At 33.8% G+C, this 19,583-nt stretch overlaps 1 protein-coding gene across 4 annotated transcripts in view; it reads left to right on the plus strand.

Moving 5' to 3' along the window:
• Window positions 1-19,534, plus strand: part of LOC136032268 (histone acetyltransferase KAT6B-like) — a 97,702-nt gene extending 78,168 nt beyond the window's left edge. For all 4 annotated transcript variants that reach the window (XM_065712521.1, XM_065712519.1, XM_065712520.1 and 1 more), the window contains 3 exons: window positions 4,741-5,043; window positions 8,744-9,134; window positions 17,546-19,534. In XM_065712521.1, coding sequence (XP_065568593.1) covers window positions 4,741-5,043; window positions 8,744-9,134; window positions 17,546-19,455 — 2,604 coding nt within the window. In that variant the 3' untranslated portion in view covers window positions 19,456-19,534. The remainder of the gene's footprint in view (window positions 1-4,740; window positions 5,044-8,743; window positions 9,135-17,545) is intronic.
• The last annotated feature ends 49 nt before the right edge of the window (window positions 19,535-19,583 follow it).

The following is a 19,583-nucleotide window of genomic DNA, read 5'->3' on the forward strand; positions in this document are numbered from 1 at the left end:
TTGTCAAGCTGGGCATAGGACCTTTCTTTCAGTCTTAGGCATAGAAGACGCCAATGGCATAGTTTTAGCATGATTTGGGGAACCATCTATGCCGCAGCTTTTGTGGGAACCCCTATTTTACTAGTTACAGTAGAATCCACAGTGGAGAAAAGCTATATAATTGATAAATGTCTTTCTCCAGTGTGAGTTCTTTTGCATCTTTTTAAAAGGATGATTTCTTCCGTGCTCTTGCAGTATCATCTATGGAACGTCGGTGTAGTTAACTTGGGAGGAATTAGAAGACAGTGTTTCCCCACCCAATTGTACCAAAGGCTCGTGTGGTGATGCTAACTGTGCAAATTCATATCATGCCAGTTACAGAAGAATTCACTCTGGAGAGAGGCTGTATGAGTTATGTCTAGTTTCTCCCCTGTGTGAACTCTTTTGTGATCTTTAAGATGTATAAGAACTTTGCTGTAGTTGTGCATGCAATGTAGTGTCGACTATTGGATGACAATGTAGTAAGGTAAAGTGGAATTAAAAGATAAAGTTTCTGTACCCACTTGTAGCTCTGTCTCACGAATGGTTGCTAAATCTGCAAGTTGCAGGAATTCTGAACTCGTATCCTGGTAGTTACAGAAGAATTCAAACAGGAGAAAACCTGTACGAATAATAACTAGTATTTCTCTCGTGTGGATTTTTTTGTGATCATTAAGATGCAACAGAAAATTCATTTAGTTTTATGTTCAGAAAAGACCAGTGACTTGGCTTTTGGTGGTCTTCACTAATCAGTATTATTCTAGTTATTGAAGAACATAAATATCATATACCGTGATGTCATGGACTAGTACATCCGTGGCGATGTTCATTAATCGGAATTATACTAGCTTCTGAAGAATCCAAATATCATCTAAGGTGATGCCGGACTGGTGCATCTTTGGCGATGTTCACTAATCAACATAATACTAGCCACTGAAGAATACGAATATCATCTACAGTTATGCCATAAACTAGTACATCATTGGCGATGTTCACTAATCAGAATTATACTAGTTACTGAAGAGTTCAAATGTCATCTACGGTGACGCCGCGGACTAGTGCATGATTGGCGATGTTCACTAATCAGAATTATACTAGTTACTGAAGAGTTCAAATGTCATCTACGGTGACGCCGCGGACTAGTGCATGATTGGCGATGTTCACTAATCAGAATTATACTAGTTACTGAAGAGTTCAAATGTCATCTACGGTGACGCCGCGGACTAGTGCATGATTGGTGATGTTCACTAATCAGTATTATACTAGTTACCGAAGAATCTAAATATGGACGATGGTGTCGCGGACTAAATGCATCGTTGGCAATGTTCACTTATCAGTATTATACTAAATACAGAAAAATCCAATTATAACCTACGGTGATGCTGGGTAATAGTATATTGTTGGTGATATTCAATAATCAATATTGCAATAGTCTTTGGGGAATTCCCACAGTTTTTAGGATACAATGAAGTATCATCATGGGAGTATAGTATATTGCCCTGGAGAATCAACGATGATGATTCCGAGTAATGATGTATCATTGAGGGCTCGCTAATAAGTAATAACAAATATAGTAACGAACATTATATTTGTTATAGAAGAATACCTACAGGTAAAAATCTTCTACACGGCATCTAAGTTTATCCCTCTCTTGGATCTGATGTGATTTTTGATGAGCCAAAACGGTTTTCTTTTTGTGTTTGGATCCTTCGTGTAAAAAACAAAACAACATATTATAACGGGAACTCATTGGAACCAGTTGAAGTCATTTTTCTGGAATTGTCTTCAGTTAATAGTTGAATTTGCTCTTGCTAAAAGCTTGCAAGCTTGTTCTGTGGCATAATTGGCATAATGTAATAATGCCATCATGCATAAGAGGCATAAAGTAAGACTATCTATTATCTCTTGTACTCTATAGCACTGAATTATTTAAAGAACTATAATCTATGCATGTGTAAAATAACACTATTATAATGACTACTGTGTGGCATAATTGCGTCTCTAGTACGCCATAAAAATTTGGTAATAATAAGGTAATGATACTATAATCTTCACGTGAGGGGGAGGGGGAGTAATCTGGGGTTCTACGCGTCCTGTAAAACCCTGAAAATGAAAGGTCATTTTTGAGTCGTGGAAAACACCTTGAAATTGGGGGGAAATAAAACTTTCTGGAAATGTTTTGGTTATCCTGGAAAATAATTTCCCCTCCTTGTTGGTGAGCGCGAACGGGTTAAACATTTAACGCATGAATGTCTGATATTTTAACAATGTCAATCTTTTAAAATTGTATTTTATTTTCTGGCATTTACGTGGTTGTTTATATTAATCAACCGTCTATCAGCAAATAAATAAATATCAGCGGATATCTAAGCGCATTGTGGAGTGACATGCATGAGAGGAAAATTTTCAAGTAAGTCCACCCGTAGTCAACCTGCGTGTGTTCCCCAGGGAGAACCTCCAACAGGTTGACTCTAGTTCGGCATTGTGGAGTGACATGCATGCCCGGAGAGGTGTAGCACAAATGGGAGATAGTAACAACGGCAATCAAAGGGGTCAAATTAACCGTGGCTGGGATGCCCACCCAATTGGATAATCTGTCTTGGCTTTTTTCTAAAATTGGCCATGACTTTGACTTTTCTCACAACTATTCCCTTTTTTTTAATTCAAAAATCAACGGGCTCGGTCGATGATTTTTGAATTAAAAAAAAAAGGGAATAGTTGTGAGAAAAGTCAAAGTCATGGCCAATTGTAGAAAAAAAGCCAAGACAGATTCTCCAATTGGGTGGGCATCCTAGTCAAGGTTAATTTGGCCCCTTTGATTGCCGTTTGATACCCTGGAACTCTTATGATTTTTTTTTTTTTATTCTTAATTTGTACCCCAAAATAAAAGATTGAAAAAATATAACTACATAAAAAATGAAATTTCACTTTTTTTAGCTGAGTTGAAAATGCTGAGGATATGAGCGTAAATTGATCTCAAATGATAATTATTAGGTCTTTTATTTATTTAGACTTCGTTTACTTCTGAATGATAAAAAAGCTTTGATTGACAAAGGATCAGTCTCAGTTAAGGGCATTTTTTATCACTCTTGTGCTGTGGCGGTAGAGGGTCAAAATGGCCATATTTGGCAGTCCTCCACTGTTACTTAGATGTGAGCTCTAAAACAGATTACCTTTGAAATTTTTGTAGGGGTTGATGAATAAGAAAAAAAAAAGATTTTTTTTTTCCTAGATACGCCAATATTAAGATTTGCCAAGATTTAGGCTCAGAATCGCACATATGTGACAACCATAAGATGTAATTAGTAATTTTGACAAAACCTTGAAATCTGGTGTTGTTTTGGTTATTTAGCTGCGACGACAGAACCTTGAAATTTGGCGTTATTCGTTTAGCTATGGCGAAATTTCTCCAGTTTGGGTACAAGCAACCACACTTGGGAAATGTTTCCCCTTTAATTAGAGGAAAATTGAAAATGATCACAGAAGAATTATTGCACTGCATAATTCGGTGTAAAAGTTTTACTTGGCTACCAGTGAGTCAAACCAGTGAAAGAATCAAATACGCATTCGACGTTGAGTCCCATTAGGGCCAAACAGTAAATTGCAATGGTCTCGTATTTGCACCTTTGCTATTTTGTCATATTTTTTGGTATGTTTTTACATGCCAGTGTAGAATAATCTAATAATTTATTTTCAATAGAATACCTCCTAAGCCTAGACTATTTATCTTTTATTTTCTTATATTTCAAGAATTCGATAAAGTCAATCACCTATATTTTTTTGAAGAAAATCTATGCTTTAAAGCTGGGTCTTAACAGGAGTCAAATCCAGCCCCTCCCCTCTCCCACCCCACCGTAAGATTCTACGTCCATTGATGAAATAGCATCCTTCTTGTTGAAGAATTTGTTTCGCTGTAGAGCTCATTTATTCAGCCGGTGAAACAAGTAAGATCTGACACTCCTTTCCTATTCCAAATAGACCATCGTTGTAATGCAAACAGTATAACATGAGATTTTATCATCCCGAGATTTAGATGGCGCTAATTTTAGCCAATCAGATTCCACATAAAATTTCTACAAAATCTCATTGCAAGTTGGACTTAGAGACTGTGTGTTTAATATGCCCAATATTATCTCGTTTTAAATTTTGTTTGAGGGCAAGAACTAAGAATCTTTAAGTTAGGTGGGGACAGGTGCAACGAAACAAATATGAAAAAAAGCAATCATTTATATTAGACTCCAGAGGCTAATCGACATTTATGAGTGGATTTATTGATCACTGTAAATTATGAAACACAATTCTTTTCTGACATAAATTCTACTTTCTTAATAGTAGTTCCTACTATTAAGTCCTAATAGTAGTCCTTTCCTACTTTCCAAAATATGAAGAACCATCAGCAGAAATTAAAGAACCATCGCCTATTGTGGTTGAATCGCTTTCTCTCCCTTACCCTCCTTCTGTAAAAGCCGAAAAAAGCATTTCACCTGATGAAATTACTAAGGACAGCGAGGAGGTAAAGTCAATCCCCGTTGGGATATTGTTTTTGTTATTGTTATTTTATGAAAATAAATAGAACTTGAACTTGAAAAAACAACTTGAACTTATTATAGAATTATTAATATTAATTAATTCATATACGAGGCTAGTCGACATTAATGAGTGGGTTTATTGGTCAGTAAATTGCGAAACACAATTCTTTTCTAACATAAATTCTACTTTTAGGCAAAATATGAAGAACCATCAGTAGAAATTAAAGAGCCATCGCCTATTGTGGCAGAGTCGTTTCCTCTCCCTTCTCCTCCTTCTGTAAAAGCTGAAGAAAATATTTCACCTGACGAAATTATTAGGGACGACGAGAAGGTAAAGCCATTGTCTCCCATGCCCGTGTCACCTCCCCCTGAACCAACAGAAGAATCCATGGAGGCTATTAATGAAGATGTCTGTAATGAAACCAGTGTTCAGACACTTGATGAAGACAAGAAAGAAGACCTTCAAGAGGCTGTTAGTGATCAAGCTGTACCCGAGGTAAGTCTTTTCCTGTTACAGAAAACTTCTATGTGCATCATTAAATTGAATCAACTTCAGAAAAAATTAACAATGAAGATAAAAGCTCAGAGGGTTAAGGGCTAAATTGGAATCGGACAAACTTCTTTTTTTATGTGAAATTAACAAAAATTTGTTTAGACCTAGCTTTCGGATTGTTGGGTCAGGCCAATTTTAAAGACCGGAGAAACAAAGTTAGGCCAATTTGGCTCATTATCGCTGTTTCATAAATAACGGAGGCAGTTATTTTCTTTTTTTGTCTTCCCCATATAAATTTTAGATCTTGATCTTTCTTTTTGTTTTTCTATACTACTTAACGTTCTCTGTTTCCTTCAAACGATGACAGCCGCTTTTCATTTTGTTCTTCAGTCACCAGTAAATGCTGTAATGTCTCTGGTTTTGTTGTAGGGCCACTACAAGAAGTAACTTTTTTCTATGTTGGTTTGGTTTAACTGCAAACATATTTCGGCTTTTCTTAGTGTTTTCTTTTTTTGCTATTTTTGATAGCATGTGTGCTTCATGTCCTTTTCTGCTCTCCCAAGTACTTTGGGCAAATGAGTCTGTGCCTTTTTCTTTCTTTTTTTTATGACTCCTTTATACCACTTAATAACATTTTCTTTTTCTCTTTGCTATAAATGCTGTTTCTTCAAACTTTGATAACCGCTTTGTAATATATCCCTGGAGCCTTTCTATATTTATTGAACTATCTTAGCAAATGCAAAGTTAATATTGCTTCAAATACAGCTATATATTACGATATAATTATGTTTAACTATATATGAGTCAAGTTAAAGTTTTTGGGGCAGTTTTTCAATTTTTGTTCCTTACCACCTCTCAGTTAAATTTCTTACCACTTACAATAAAATCCTTCTTTCAATTTATATGAATGGATTTTAATAGATTTAGTTCTAGAAGGATTGGGTCAAAATATGAAATACTCCATTTTCAGGCCATTGATTTTTAGTTAGTAAAACATGTATTTGGTAAGTCTTAAAGTAATGATAAAATGAGCAAAAACGTTCTACAAAATCGAATATTACGAAGAAAAAGGGTGCGATCAGAATATTATGTGATTTTGTCGGGATATGAGCTCTGGAATCAACTTCAAAATATCTAAAACATATTGAAATACATCTTGACTTCTAAAGGAGGCTCGAGATGGTCTATCATTTTGATCAAAACGTTTCGTCAATAGAATGACGTGTGCTTCAATCAACCCTTCAATTTTGACCAAAGCTAATTTCTGATCTATGTGGCATTCAGAATTGTTTTTCTGTTCTATCACCTTGTGCTTGCGGTTGCAATTTTTTCTTACACCATTAATTTTCTTTTTTAGTTTGGAGATTGTATAATCTGGTTTCAATGTCTTTACCGCCCGCAATGTCCTGTCAAATGCCGCACTTTTCTTATTTCGATTATAAGTCTCTACTTTTTACTTTCCATAACTCAGGGTGATCCCGGTATAACTCTATTAATAAACAGATAAACTCGCATTCCTCATTTTTGCCTACTTCTGATTTGTCTTCCATTGTTGTTGGTGCATGATTGACGCAATACGATCAATCATGCTTGAATCAATTGAGTGATGTAAACTTTAATCAGAATGATTGACTGTCTCGGGCCTCCCTAAGGGAATGGAGGAAACTTTATTCATACTATTCTTTTAAGATTTGGAAATAGTTAAAATAGATTGACACTTCCAGGGCCATATCCAGGATTTTTCTTTGGACGAGGGGGAGACCATAAGAATAAGGAAGAAGGTGTTTAGCTTCGTTGACCTTGTTTAACGGTCTCAAAGGCTATCTAACCTTAATTTTTTGCCCAATTTAAGAGTCGGAGAATTTTTAAGTTTTGAGTCGCAGGAATTTTTACAAGTAAATCCTGATTTTATTTTCTCATATTTAACGTTGGATTCAGCTTCAGAATATATAGCCTGGTTATTTCTGATGACTTCTTTTTTAGATCATATGTTTATTTTTCCTTTTTATTTATTATTTCTTTTATCGGCTATTTTTTTAATAAATAGAATTACTTCATTGTGTTCGTTATTTCCCCTTTACTGCTCTCAATTAACCAGTCAATTGCTATGTTTAACTAATTCTCAACCATTCTATGGATTTTGGTCTTTTTTTCATTCTGTGAAATTATGCACGGCCTTCATTTAAGCTACATATATTAGTATCTATTATTTTAAAACTTCCATACAGATTTTTTTTTTTTTTTTTATGTCCTATTATGTGTCATCTGATATTTTATGAATATTGTGCTGGCTTTGGCTGTTTTCTTTCTAGGCTGTATAATCAAGTAAGGGTAATCCCCTACTCAAGTGTGATTCATTATATTATAAAAAAGAAATATTTTTTACCTAATTACCTTTGCCTTTGTCTTGCATCTCTGAGGCGGTATGCCTGTAACTGAACCCCAAGCATTTGAACACTCGTGTATCTTACCCCAGGTGCAACTGAACCCTCGTGCAATTCAACCCCGTTTAACAGAACCCTCGCTCAACTGAACCTCCTGCTGCACCCTCGACCTTCAAGTGTCTTAAGGCAAAGTTTTGCCAATTTTCAAATATATAAGATAGAAGAATAAGTTGTTGTTTTTAGAGAGAGAGGGGGGGGGGGTAGTTATACATCAAAGTGGCATAAAAAAGAAGAAAGAAGTAACTTATAAATAAAGACTATTTCAATAGTTAGCTTTTATCACCTCCGATAAGATAAGCTGAAATGTATTTTGTAGCTATACTTTTGATTTTAGAATAGGGAACTGAATGCGATTTATTTGAATAAAGGTTGAGTCAGACAGGTTTGGCTTAAACGGGGATTGAGTTGCACGAGGGTTGAATTAAATGGAGGTGGAGTTGAATGAGGGTTGTGCTGAATGATGCTGAGCTGCGCGGGTATTGGGTGAATGAGTGTTGATTTGCATTGGGGTTCAGTTAGCTGGGTGAGGGTTCAGATACACAGTGGTTGAATTGTATCTGGGGTCAAAATACACGCAGGTTCAATTTCAATAGAACCCTCTCATGCTAGTGATATATCTTACGAGTCCTGTTTGAAAATATACGTCAGTTTTTATTTTAATTTTATTATTTCAATCAGTTGCTACTTGAATTTTATATAATTGAATGCTCCGTTATATTCTTCGTTGTATCTCTTCATTTTGTTTGGTATTCCCCCTCCTATAACTCAAAACCTAACCTACCCTTCGCTGTTATGTGAAAATAGTGTTAGCTTTTGGCAGTTTTGCTTGATTATGGAGAATTGTTTAAGGATAAACCTTCATTTAAGTTGGACATGTTATTTATATATGTCATTTTTATTAATTATTATTTAATGCCTTAGGTTTATTTTCTGGTATTTTTGCTTGATTATGGCAATTATTTAAGAATAAACCTTCATTTAAGTAGTACATTTGTATTTACGCAAATTACTCTGTATTATTTTGTTTATTTCCTCTTATTGCATTTTTAAGCGCCCTAACTTGCCTTCCGTTAGTTAAAAAATATCTTTTGGTTTTTGACGGTTTCGCCTTGAGGTTGTTTGATCAAGTGAGGGTAAACCCTCATTTAAGAACACATTCATTGTTTTATTGAAAACTCAAAGCTTTTTTTTGCTATGAAAATTGCCTTCCCTTTTTTGTTAGATCTCAACAGCCACCTTTCACCCTACAATATTTTCAGTCACCGTTTCCTCAAGATTATTCAATACCAGAAGTTACTTCAGAAGCTGCTCATGGGGACAACGAAGAAAGACAAGAAATTCCGGAAAGAAGCCCCTCGCCTGCGCCAATCGAGCCAGAGACATCGGATTCCCCTTTCTGTCCCTCCGTGACTCAAGAGCAAATAGATGAACAACTGAAAAAAGACCTGGAGAGTGTTGATGATAAAGTTCATGAAAGCAACCCTAAATTGGACAAAGAAGTTGCTGAGGTTTTGGCACTACCCGAATCCAAATCCAATGAATTCAGCGAACCCCCAGATAATCCAGTTGGTTTTCAGATTACTTCTTATCAAGATGTTGGCAATACTAATACAAACGACTATATTGAATCATTTAAACAGAGGCAGAAAAGTAAGTTTTTATATTTCATATTTCATTATTTTAACAGTTTATCAAAAGGAATATTGCATAAATTTTGTGAACGATGACTTACGTTTTGTGTGAGTGATATGAACAAGGGCAGAAAAGGGAGTTTTTATATTTCATGTTTCATTATTTTAACAGTTTATCAAAAGGAATATTGCATAAATCTTGTGAATGATGACTCATGTTTTGCGTGTTAACAGTTTATTAAAAGGAATATTGCATAAATTTTGTGAATGATGACTCATGTTTTGCATGAGTGATATGAACAAGGGTAGAAAAGGGAGCTTTTATACTTAATGTTTCATTATTTTATCAGTTTATCAATAGGAATATTGCATAAATTTTGTGAATAATGACTCATGTTTTGCGAACAAGGGCAGAAAAGGGAGTTTTTAAACTTTTTATTAAAACTGTGTAGCTAATAATAAACAATTCATGCTTAATTTGGGTATAATGATCTATGTTTTTACATGAGTCATTTGGATGAAGGCCAAAAAGTGAATTTTGAGTGTTCTGTGTTTTATCATTTTAATAATTTAAATAAAACAAATTGTGCATAATGATTCATCTTTGGAAATGAGTCATTCGACCCAGCGACAGAATTGTGCCCTCAAGTAACAAAACAACGTATGCAAAAGTTAAGCTTGAACCAATTAACCGAATATCAATTTTAATTATGATGCTGTAAAAAAGATACTGGACTCTAAATTTACGCTTGAAAAGTGAACATATTCTCTTTTGCGTAAAAATCTTAGTTTGAGTAATTGTTTAAAGTTAAATAAAAACCATACAGGAATTCATGAATTATAGCAAAAAAAACACGAATTGCTACCATTTAAATAGTAGTAATATATATATATATATATATATATATATATATATATGTATATATATATATATATATATATATATCTATATATATAAAAATAAGTTGTCTGTCTGTGGATGTGTGGATCAGGTGACGTCACCTGAAAAAACTGGATCAGGTGACGTCAAAACTGAAAAAACTAAAAAAAGGCAAAAACTATAAAAAAAACTAAAAACTAATAAAAAAGCTAAAAAACTAAAAAAACTAAAAAAAGGCAAAAACTACAAAAAAAAACTAAAAACTAATAAAAAAGCTAAAAAACTAAAAAAACTAAAAAAAGGCAAAAACTACAAAAAAAACTAAAAACTAATAAAAAAATAAAAAAGCTAAAAAACTAAAAAAACTAAAAAAAGGTAAAAAACTAAAAAAACTAAAAACTAAAAAAAACTAAAAAAAAAGGAAAAAACTGAAAAATAAGCTAAAATAAAGGTAAAAACCAATAAAAAACTAAAAAAAAAACTGAAAAAACTATAAAAAGGCAAAAACTACAAAAAAAAACTAAAAACTAATAAAAAAAGTAAAAAAGCTAAAAAACTAAAAAAACTAAAAAAACTAAAAAAACTAAAAAAAACTAAAAAAAGGTAAAAAACAAAAAAAATAAAAAAATAAAAAGAAAACTAAAAAAAAGGAAAAAACTGAAAAATAAGCTAAAATAAAGGTAAAAACCAATAAAAAACTAAAAAGAAAAAAAGGAAAAAACTGAAAAAAATTTTCATCTAAAAAACTAAAAAAAAACTAAAAAAGGTAAAAACTAAAAGAACTAAAAAAGAAAAAAATAAATGACGAAACTCAAAGAGAAAGCGACCAGGACAAAAGGAATGTTCGATTAGCAATCAACAAAGCACCGGGACACAGGGAGTATAAATGACGACCAGGACATAAGTAAAAAAAAAACTATCTATATATATAAAAATAAGTTGTCTGTGGATCTGTGGATCGTGGATCAGGTGACGTCACCTGAAAAAACTGGATCAGGTGACGTCAAAACTGAAAAAAACTAAAAAAAGGCAAAAACTACAAAAAAAAACTAAAAACTAATAAAAAAAATAAAAAAGCTAAAAAACTAAAAAAACTAAAAAAAGGCAAAAACTACAAAAAAACTAAAAACTAATAAAAAAGCTAAAAAACTAAAAAAACTAAAAAAAAGGCAAAAACTACAAAAAAACTAAAAACTAATAAAAAAATAAAAAAGCTAAAAAACTAAAAAAACTAAAAAAAGGTAAAAAACTAAAAAAACTAAAAACTAAAAAAAACTAAAAAAAAGGAAAAAACTGAAAAATAAGCTAAAATAAAGGTAAAAACCAATAAAAAACTAAAAAAAAACTGAAAAAACTCAAAAAAGGCAAAAACTACAAAAAAACTAAAAACTAATAAAAAAAAGTAAAAAACTAAAAAACTAAAAAAACTAAAAAAAGGTAAAAAACTAAAAAAAATAAAAAATAAAAAAAAAAACTAAAAAAAAAGGAAAAAACTGAAAAATAAGCTAACATAAAGGTAAAAACCAATAAAAAACTAAAAAGAAAAAAAGGAAAAAACTAAAAAAAATTTTCATCTAAAAAACTAAAAAAAAATAAAAAAGGTAAAAACTAAAAGAACTAAAAAAGAAAAAAAATAAATGACGACACTCAAAGAGAAAGCGACCAGGACAAAAGGAATGTTCGATTAGCAATCAACAAATCACCGGGACACAGGGAGTAAAAATGACGACCAGGACATAAGTAAAAAAAAAAATTAACAAAACTAAAAAGAAGGTAAAAACTACAAAAAAACTAAAAAGAAAAAAAAACTAAAAACTAATAAAAAACTAAAAAATCTAAAAAAAAGAAAAAAAAACTAAAAACTAATAAAAAAACTAAAAAATCTAAAAATCTAAATAAACTAAAAAAGAAAAAAAAAGGAAAAAAATAAAGGAGAAAAACAAAACTAAAAAACGAATGTATATACAGACCGGTACACCGGGATACAAATGACGACCGGGACACAGGGAATATAAATGACGACCGGGACACAGGGACACAACTACAACGGGGACACCGGGGGAAACAGGGGGATATAAATGACGACCGGGACAAAAAAACTAAAAAGAAAAAAAAACTAAAAACTAATAAAAAAACTAAAAAATCTAAATAAGCTAAAAAAGAAAAAAAAGGAAAAAAATAAAGGAGAAAAACAAAACTAAAAAACGAATGTATATACAGACCGGGACACCGGGATACAAATGACGACCGGGACACAGGGAATATAAATGACGACCGGGACACAGGGACACAACTACAACGGGGACACCGGGGGAAACAGGGGGATGTAAATGACGACCGGGACACCGGGACAGGGAATGGTCGATTAGCAATCACCATCAACAAAGCTCAAGGGCAATCATTAGAATCATGAGGTATAGATCTGAATACAGATTGTTTTCTCATGGACCATTATATGTTGCATGTTCAAGAGTCGGTAAACCTGACAATCTATTTATATGCAAAGACAATGGGACAGCAAAGAATGTTGTATATTCGCAAGTTTTACGTAGTTAAAACCATATATATATATATATATATATATATATATATATATATATATATATATATATATATATATATATATATATATATATATATATATATATATATATATATATATATATATATATCTATATTCACAGGTGGGACATAGGGACACAACTACAATGGCGCGTAACTATTATGGCGCGTAACGACTTACGCGCGCGGGGGGGCTTGGGGGGGGCGCGAAGCGCCCCCACCAACTAGGTGTTGGGGTGGCGCGAAGCGCCACCCCAACAGCTAGTATATATATATATATATATATATATATATAATATATATATATATATATATATATATATATATATATATATATATATATATATATCTATATTCACAGGTGGGACATAGGGACACAACTACAATGGCGCGTAACTATTATGGCGCGTAACGACTTACGCGCGCGGGGGGGCTTGGGGGGGGCGCGAAGCGCCCCCACCAACTAGGTGTTGGGGTGGCGCGAAGCGCCACCCCAACAGCTAGTATATATATATATATATATATATATAATATATATATATATATATATATATATATATATATATATGTATATATATAATATATGTATATCTATCTTCTATCTATATATATAAAAATAAGTTGTCTGTGGATCTGTGGATCAGGTGACGTCATGTTTGTCCGCATATGACGTCTGAATTATTTCACACTAATACAAAGTAAGAAAAAAAACTAAAAAAGGTAAAAACTACAAAAAAAAACTAAAAAGAAAAAAAAACTAAAAAAGGTAAAAAACTAAAAAAAAACTAAAAAAAAGGTAAAAAACTAAAAACTAAAAAAAAACTGAAAAAACTAAAAAAAGGCAAAAACTACAAAAAAAAACTAAAAACTAATAAAAAAACTAAAAAATCTAAAAAACTAAAAAAACTAAAAAAAGGTAAAAAACTAAAAAAAAAACTAAAAACTAAAAAAGAAAAAAACTAAAAAAAGGAAAAGACTGAAAAATAAAAGAGAAAAAGAAAACTAAAAAACTATGAATAAAAATACAAAAAAATAAAAAAGATAAAAACTACAAAAAAACTAAAAAATCTAAAAAAATAAAAGAAGCAAAAATCTAAAGAAGGTAAAAACTACAAAAAAAAAGAAAACAAAATAAAAAAATCTAAAAAAGCTTAAAAACTAAAAAAAAACTAAAAAAAGATAAAAAACTAAAAAAAAAAATAAAAAAGGAAAAAACCATAAAATAAACTAAAAACTAATAAAAAAAAAATAAAAAAAGCTAAAAAACTAAAAAAACTAAAAAAAACTAAAAAAGGTAAAAACTAAAAGAACTAAAAAAGAAAAAAAAGGAAAAAACTGAAAAATAAAGGAGAAAAAGAAAACTAAAAAAATATAAATAAAAATAAAAAAACTAAAAAGATAAAAACTTCAAAAAAAACTAAAAAGAAAAAAGAAAAAAACTAAAAAACCTAAAAAAAGGTAAAAACCAATAAAAAAAACTAAAAACAAAAAAAGGGAAAAAATTAAAAATTTATTTCATCATAAGTTTTCAACTGACGAAATTACAGACCGGGACATCGGGACACAAATGACGACCGGGACACCGGCACATAGGGAATATGAATGACGACACTCAAAGAGAAAGCGACCGGGACAAAAGGAATGTTCGATTAGCAATCAACAAAGCACCGGGACACAAATGACGACCGGGACACAGGGAGTATAAATGACGACCAGGATATAAGTAAAAAAAAACTAAAAAAAAAGGTAAAAACTACAAAAAAACTAAAAAGAAAAAAAAAGAAAAACTAATAAAAAAACTAAAAAATCTAAAAATCTAAATAAACTAAAAAAGAAAAAAAATAAAAAAGGAAAAAAATAAAGGAGAAAAACAAAACTAAAAAACGAATGTATATACAGACCGGGACACCGGGATACAAATGACGACCGGGACACAGGGAATATAAATGACGACCGGGACACAGGGACACAACTACAACGGGGACGCCGGGGGGCACAGGGGGATATAAATGACGACCGAGACACCGGGACACATGGAATATAAATGACGCCCGGGACACTCAAAGAGAAATCACAGACTGGGACACCGGGACACAAATGACGACCGGGACACAGGGACAAAACTACAAAGGGGATGCCGGGGGGCACAAGGGGATATATAAATGACGATGGCGACACAGGGAATGGTAGATTAGCAATCACCATCAACAAAGCTCAAGGGCAATCATTAGAATCATGAGGTATAGATCTGAATACGGATTGTTTTCCCATGGACCATTATATGTTGCATTTTCAAGAGTCGGTAAACAATCTATTTATATGCACAGACAATGGGACAGCAAAGAATGTTGTATATTCGCAAGTTTTACGTAGTTAAAAACATATATATATATATATCTATATTCACAGGTGGGACATAGGGACACAACTACAATGGCGCGTAACTAATATGGCGCGTAACGACTTACGCGCGCGGGGGGGCTTGGGGGGGGGGGCGCGAAGCGCCCCCACCAACTAGGTGTTGGGGTGGCGCGAAGCGCCACCCCAACAGCTAGTATATATATATATATATATATATATATATATGTATATATATATATATCATGAAAAGAGGAATCATCAATGCAACAGCACAAACAAAAAAAAAAAAAAAAAAAAAAAAAAAAAAAAAAAAAAAAAAAAAAAAAAAAAAAAAAAAAAAAAAAAAGAGAGAGAGAGAGAGAGAGAGAGACAGAAGGAGAAAAGGAAGACTGTTTTCCTAAATTAGTGATTAATATAGACCAACACTTGAATGAGGCCTTAACCTTACTCATCCATACAATCACATAGGTCAAACAGCATAGCCATACAAAATCAACCATAAAGAATAATCCATGGACAGGCAGTCATGTCGTCAATAAGTATAAGTCGTCATTTACCAAAAAATAGAAAAAATAATATAGACAAATAATTCAGAGGCAACACCCAACATAAGGGCTCATCAGGAGAATACACTGGCCTATATAGGGTTTCGCCACTTTAAATTCTCTACCCAGCACAGTGTTGTGGCTACCACAGAATATCCATGGCATCCCCGTGTCAGGTATCACCCCCAAAATACATGCCTATGAAAGAAAGAAAGAAAGAAAAAAAAAAAAACAACAGCAAATGTAAAACAACCAAGTAAAACCAAAACAAGCTTATCCTGTTAATATATCCCTCTTTTTAGCAACAATAGGTAAACTAAATATTATAAATTTTACCAAATCACAAATATTAACACATATATATATACTTCAGTATATACTTCAAACCGTATGGATAAACTATAAGAACGGAAGCTGGTACTATTGTTGGAAATATCCTCACGGCCATCTAGCGTTTGGTGTTTATTGCCTTTTTTATTGTAGTAATAAAACAGGTTTGTTGTAATCTTTAATATTAGTTCAGTGATAAGAGTATTGAGTTCAGTTTCTAAAAAAACCTGAAGTGAAAAAAAACGTCAAGCGCTAGATGGCGAGATGGGTTCTCTTTGACATTAGTGCTAGTTCCCATTTATAAATTACCAATATTCTTTATAGCACTCTTGGCGGCTTACTTAAACTTCAAGCAAGAAGGTATTTTTTCGCTGAAGCTTCTGCTTCTGAAATTCTGCTGTCTCGTGGATACCTGTTTAAACACAAGCCCCCAAGACTCACGAATTCTCGGTGACTTCGTTCTTCAATAAACTTGTTGCTATTTTCCTTATTGAAAAAATGTTCTCCTTGCGTTTTCACGCCGAATTGTGAATTTCATGTCAACCAGTAAAAAAAAAATGTAGTTGAAGCGCAAGTGAATATCTAGTTCGTTTTTGTTTCAGATCTTATTTAAAATTTTCGGTTTTCTGGCTTGGGATTTTTTTTTTTTTTTTTGATTTGTAAAATCTACCTATCTCTGTTAAAATTCTCCAGGATTCTGCTTGAAGTCAGTGACCCTTTTGATTTGCATAAACAGTTGCAAATTAGCTTCACTTTGGTCGTCACATTATTTGCATTACTTTGCCACTTTTGTTTGGAAACGTTTAAAATATACACAAAAAAAACTTTTTCAAGTCCAAAATAGCTCTTTATAGCTAAACAATGATTCAGTCCGTTTTTAAGTATTCATCTGAATGAGTAATGAAGACAATTATCTTGCATAAATGGTTTCATCTCAGCCTGGCCACGGTTTGTAATGCTGAAAGCTGAGCTAAAGACTGTTAATATTTTATATTTTTATATTAATCAAGATTGTCGGTGCTAATTTAGATACTTTTTAATAATTCAAAATTAATATTAGTATATTTTATTTTTGGATATTTTCATCCTTCTTATGACTCGCTTGTATCTATGAAAGTGAAGTTTATTTCAAGAATTAAAGCTTTGTTAGGACACAATTTCGCACCCACAGGGTCACTAAGAACTTCACTGTCAAAATGGGTTCGATTCAGGATTGTATCGAAGTTTTTTCATGGGGGGGGGGTTAAAAAACGAAAAAATGCATCAACGTTTTGTTAAATTGGTTTTTGTTTCGTTTTTATGAGTCGGACACAACAGTTTGGAGGGGGGGGGGAATTTCCTAACATGAAATTTTGAGCCATCATTTACGGGTAAAGTGATTAAACACGTCGTCATTTATGAGTGGCGTGAGTGATGATTATGGGTTACATACTGGTGTAGATTTTGATGTCAAGGTTGAAGTCAGTTGCCAATTATTACGCTTATCTTTTACAGAATTTTATAACGTAATAATGATAATCGATTCTTTGTTAGGGGTTTAAGTACAGATCTGTATCAGGATGCTAGTAATTTAGAACTTTGCGCAAGCTATAAAGCTGTTTGTTAGCAAACTATAGAACAAATTTCGCTGCATCAATTGTATGACTCTTCTTCCTGCTGTTTTCCTTCTCTCTTATCTTTCTTCCTCCTCTGTTGTCATCAGCCCTCTCCTTGACTCATTTTATCTGACGCTAAATTTGTCATTTTTTTTAGATGAGAAACCTGTGCAAGTGGAGACTCAAGAGCCAGTCAATCTTTATAACGATGCTGAGAACCTGTTTTCTAACGGACCAGATGAAGAACCAAAAGATCTTTTGGATGTTGTCACTGCTGCCTATGAATGTAAAGAGAATAATCAGCGTGCAGCTATGTCTTTGTCATCTTGCGCGCAAAACTCGCAAATAACACTCAACCGGTCTTCACATCACGTTTCAACAACATCACCGTCCAATAGTCTTGGTGTATACACACCGGAATCTAGTACTGGCTCTGTACACGGGTTTAATAATAATGAGAGCGAAACAACTGTCGGGATAGAGTCCCCAAGGTCATTGCCTAGTAATGAGCCTCCAGCACCCTCGCCATCACATGTTCAAAGTGGTATGAACGCATCGCCTGCTTCTCAGGCCTTACAACAAAATATGACATATCAAGATTATGGTCAGATAATGAATTCCGATAGCATGAACCAATATGGCTCTTTAAATCTAATGCAGAATAGGTCACCTCAAAGTTGCTTACAGCAAAGAAATCAAAGTCAGTCTTCGCAACAGCAATCAGCTAATCCCCCCACTTCCCAAGCAATAGCGTCAATAGCAGCACCTCAAAATACGCAAAGTACTACTGCGCAGCCAGCAAGTAAACCAAGTAAAACATCGCAAAAGAGTAAATCTAAGTCCAAAACATCGCAACTTTTTGCTATGCCTACAGCTGCGCATCCTCCCGCAGCTCATACTCCTTCGTCAGCCACCGGTCCAACGCAGCTACAAGTCTTTCAGTCAAATTATGGTACATATGGTATGCCTTTAGGCATATCTCACCTGGCTACGCCAGCTACGTACATTGCGTTACCTCAAGTTGCTGTGGCTTCACCGCTTGGCTATTCAACCACTGGTAATCCAGCAGCAAGCTATATGAGTGTACCTATGCCAGTTCTCCAACCTAGGTCCAGTAGTTCTTCAAGCACTACTTCGACAAAGTCAGAAAGTTCTAGTAAGGCCAGAACGAGATTTACTCCTATTGCGCCAGCACCGCCATCTCAGAGCAGTGCTTCGACGACTGCTGCAACTTCAAGTCATGTGACGACATCTACGGCATGTGCTCTTTCTGTTCCTACTTCAACTTATTATCAGAACTCAAACCAAGTCCAAAACTCTTCAAATAGGGTCCCAACGTCGCAATACCTCTCTAATAATAGTTCAAGTTGCAGTCTTAGTCAATTACAAAAACTAACCAATGGTTTACCCTCAGATAGCCAATCTCCTCACAATACAATGACTCCGCCTCCAAATGCTGGCACTCCACCCTATACTCAGTTAAATCAAGGATACTCTCATCATCAGCATACTAGTATTGGACACACACCACCACCTTCTGGCATGGGAATCCACGGACAAAATCAGAATCCATATCCTAAATACCATTCAGCTAGTCCTGTTAGCCCCGGGCCAGGAAGTGTAAATATGCAACATCAAGGTCAAGTTGGCAGCCCAAGCTGTCAGTCCGATCGGAATCAAAATAGCTCTAGGTCAAAAGGTAGCAGCGGAAATTCCGCTCAGAGAGTTCCTAATGTGACAATTAACCAGCCTAGCCCCAGTAGCCTCATGTCTGCCAATTATCCATATGGTATGACTATGGGAATGGGAATGGGTCCATTGAACATGGGTCGCATGAATCCGATGCAACATCCTGCAAGTGCAGCCTATCTTGCAGCTGCTGGACAGGGCTTTATTAACCAGAACATGGGAATGTCCATGCTGAACATGCATGGTCATAGCAGTGGCTCGACAAGTGGCCACTCACAGTTGTCACAAACAAATTACGGCGATAACAGAAGCTCCACTGCACAAATGTATCCTCCATATAACTTTAACTACATGCAGCATATGCCGCCACATAGATGATATCCTTATTGATTATTTTTATTTTCTCTTTTTTTACAATGTATGTGTTTGAAACGTATTAAACGGTGCTCAGTACTTATATTCTTGATACTACAAGTCTTCTACACATTTTATTGATGTTCTTGTAT

The sequence above is a fragment of the Artemia franciscana genome, chromosome 10, assembly GCF_032884065.1.
Source record: "Artemia franciscana chromosome 10, ASM3288406v1, whole genome shotgun sequence".
In the NCBI taxonomy this organism is placed as follows: domain Eukaryota; kingdom Metazoa; phylum Arthropoda; class Branchiopoda; order Anostraca; family Artemiidae; genus Artemia; species Artemia franciscana.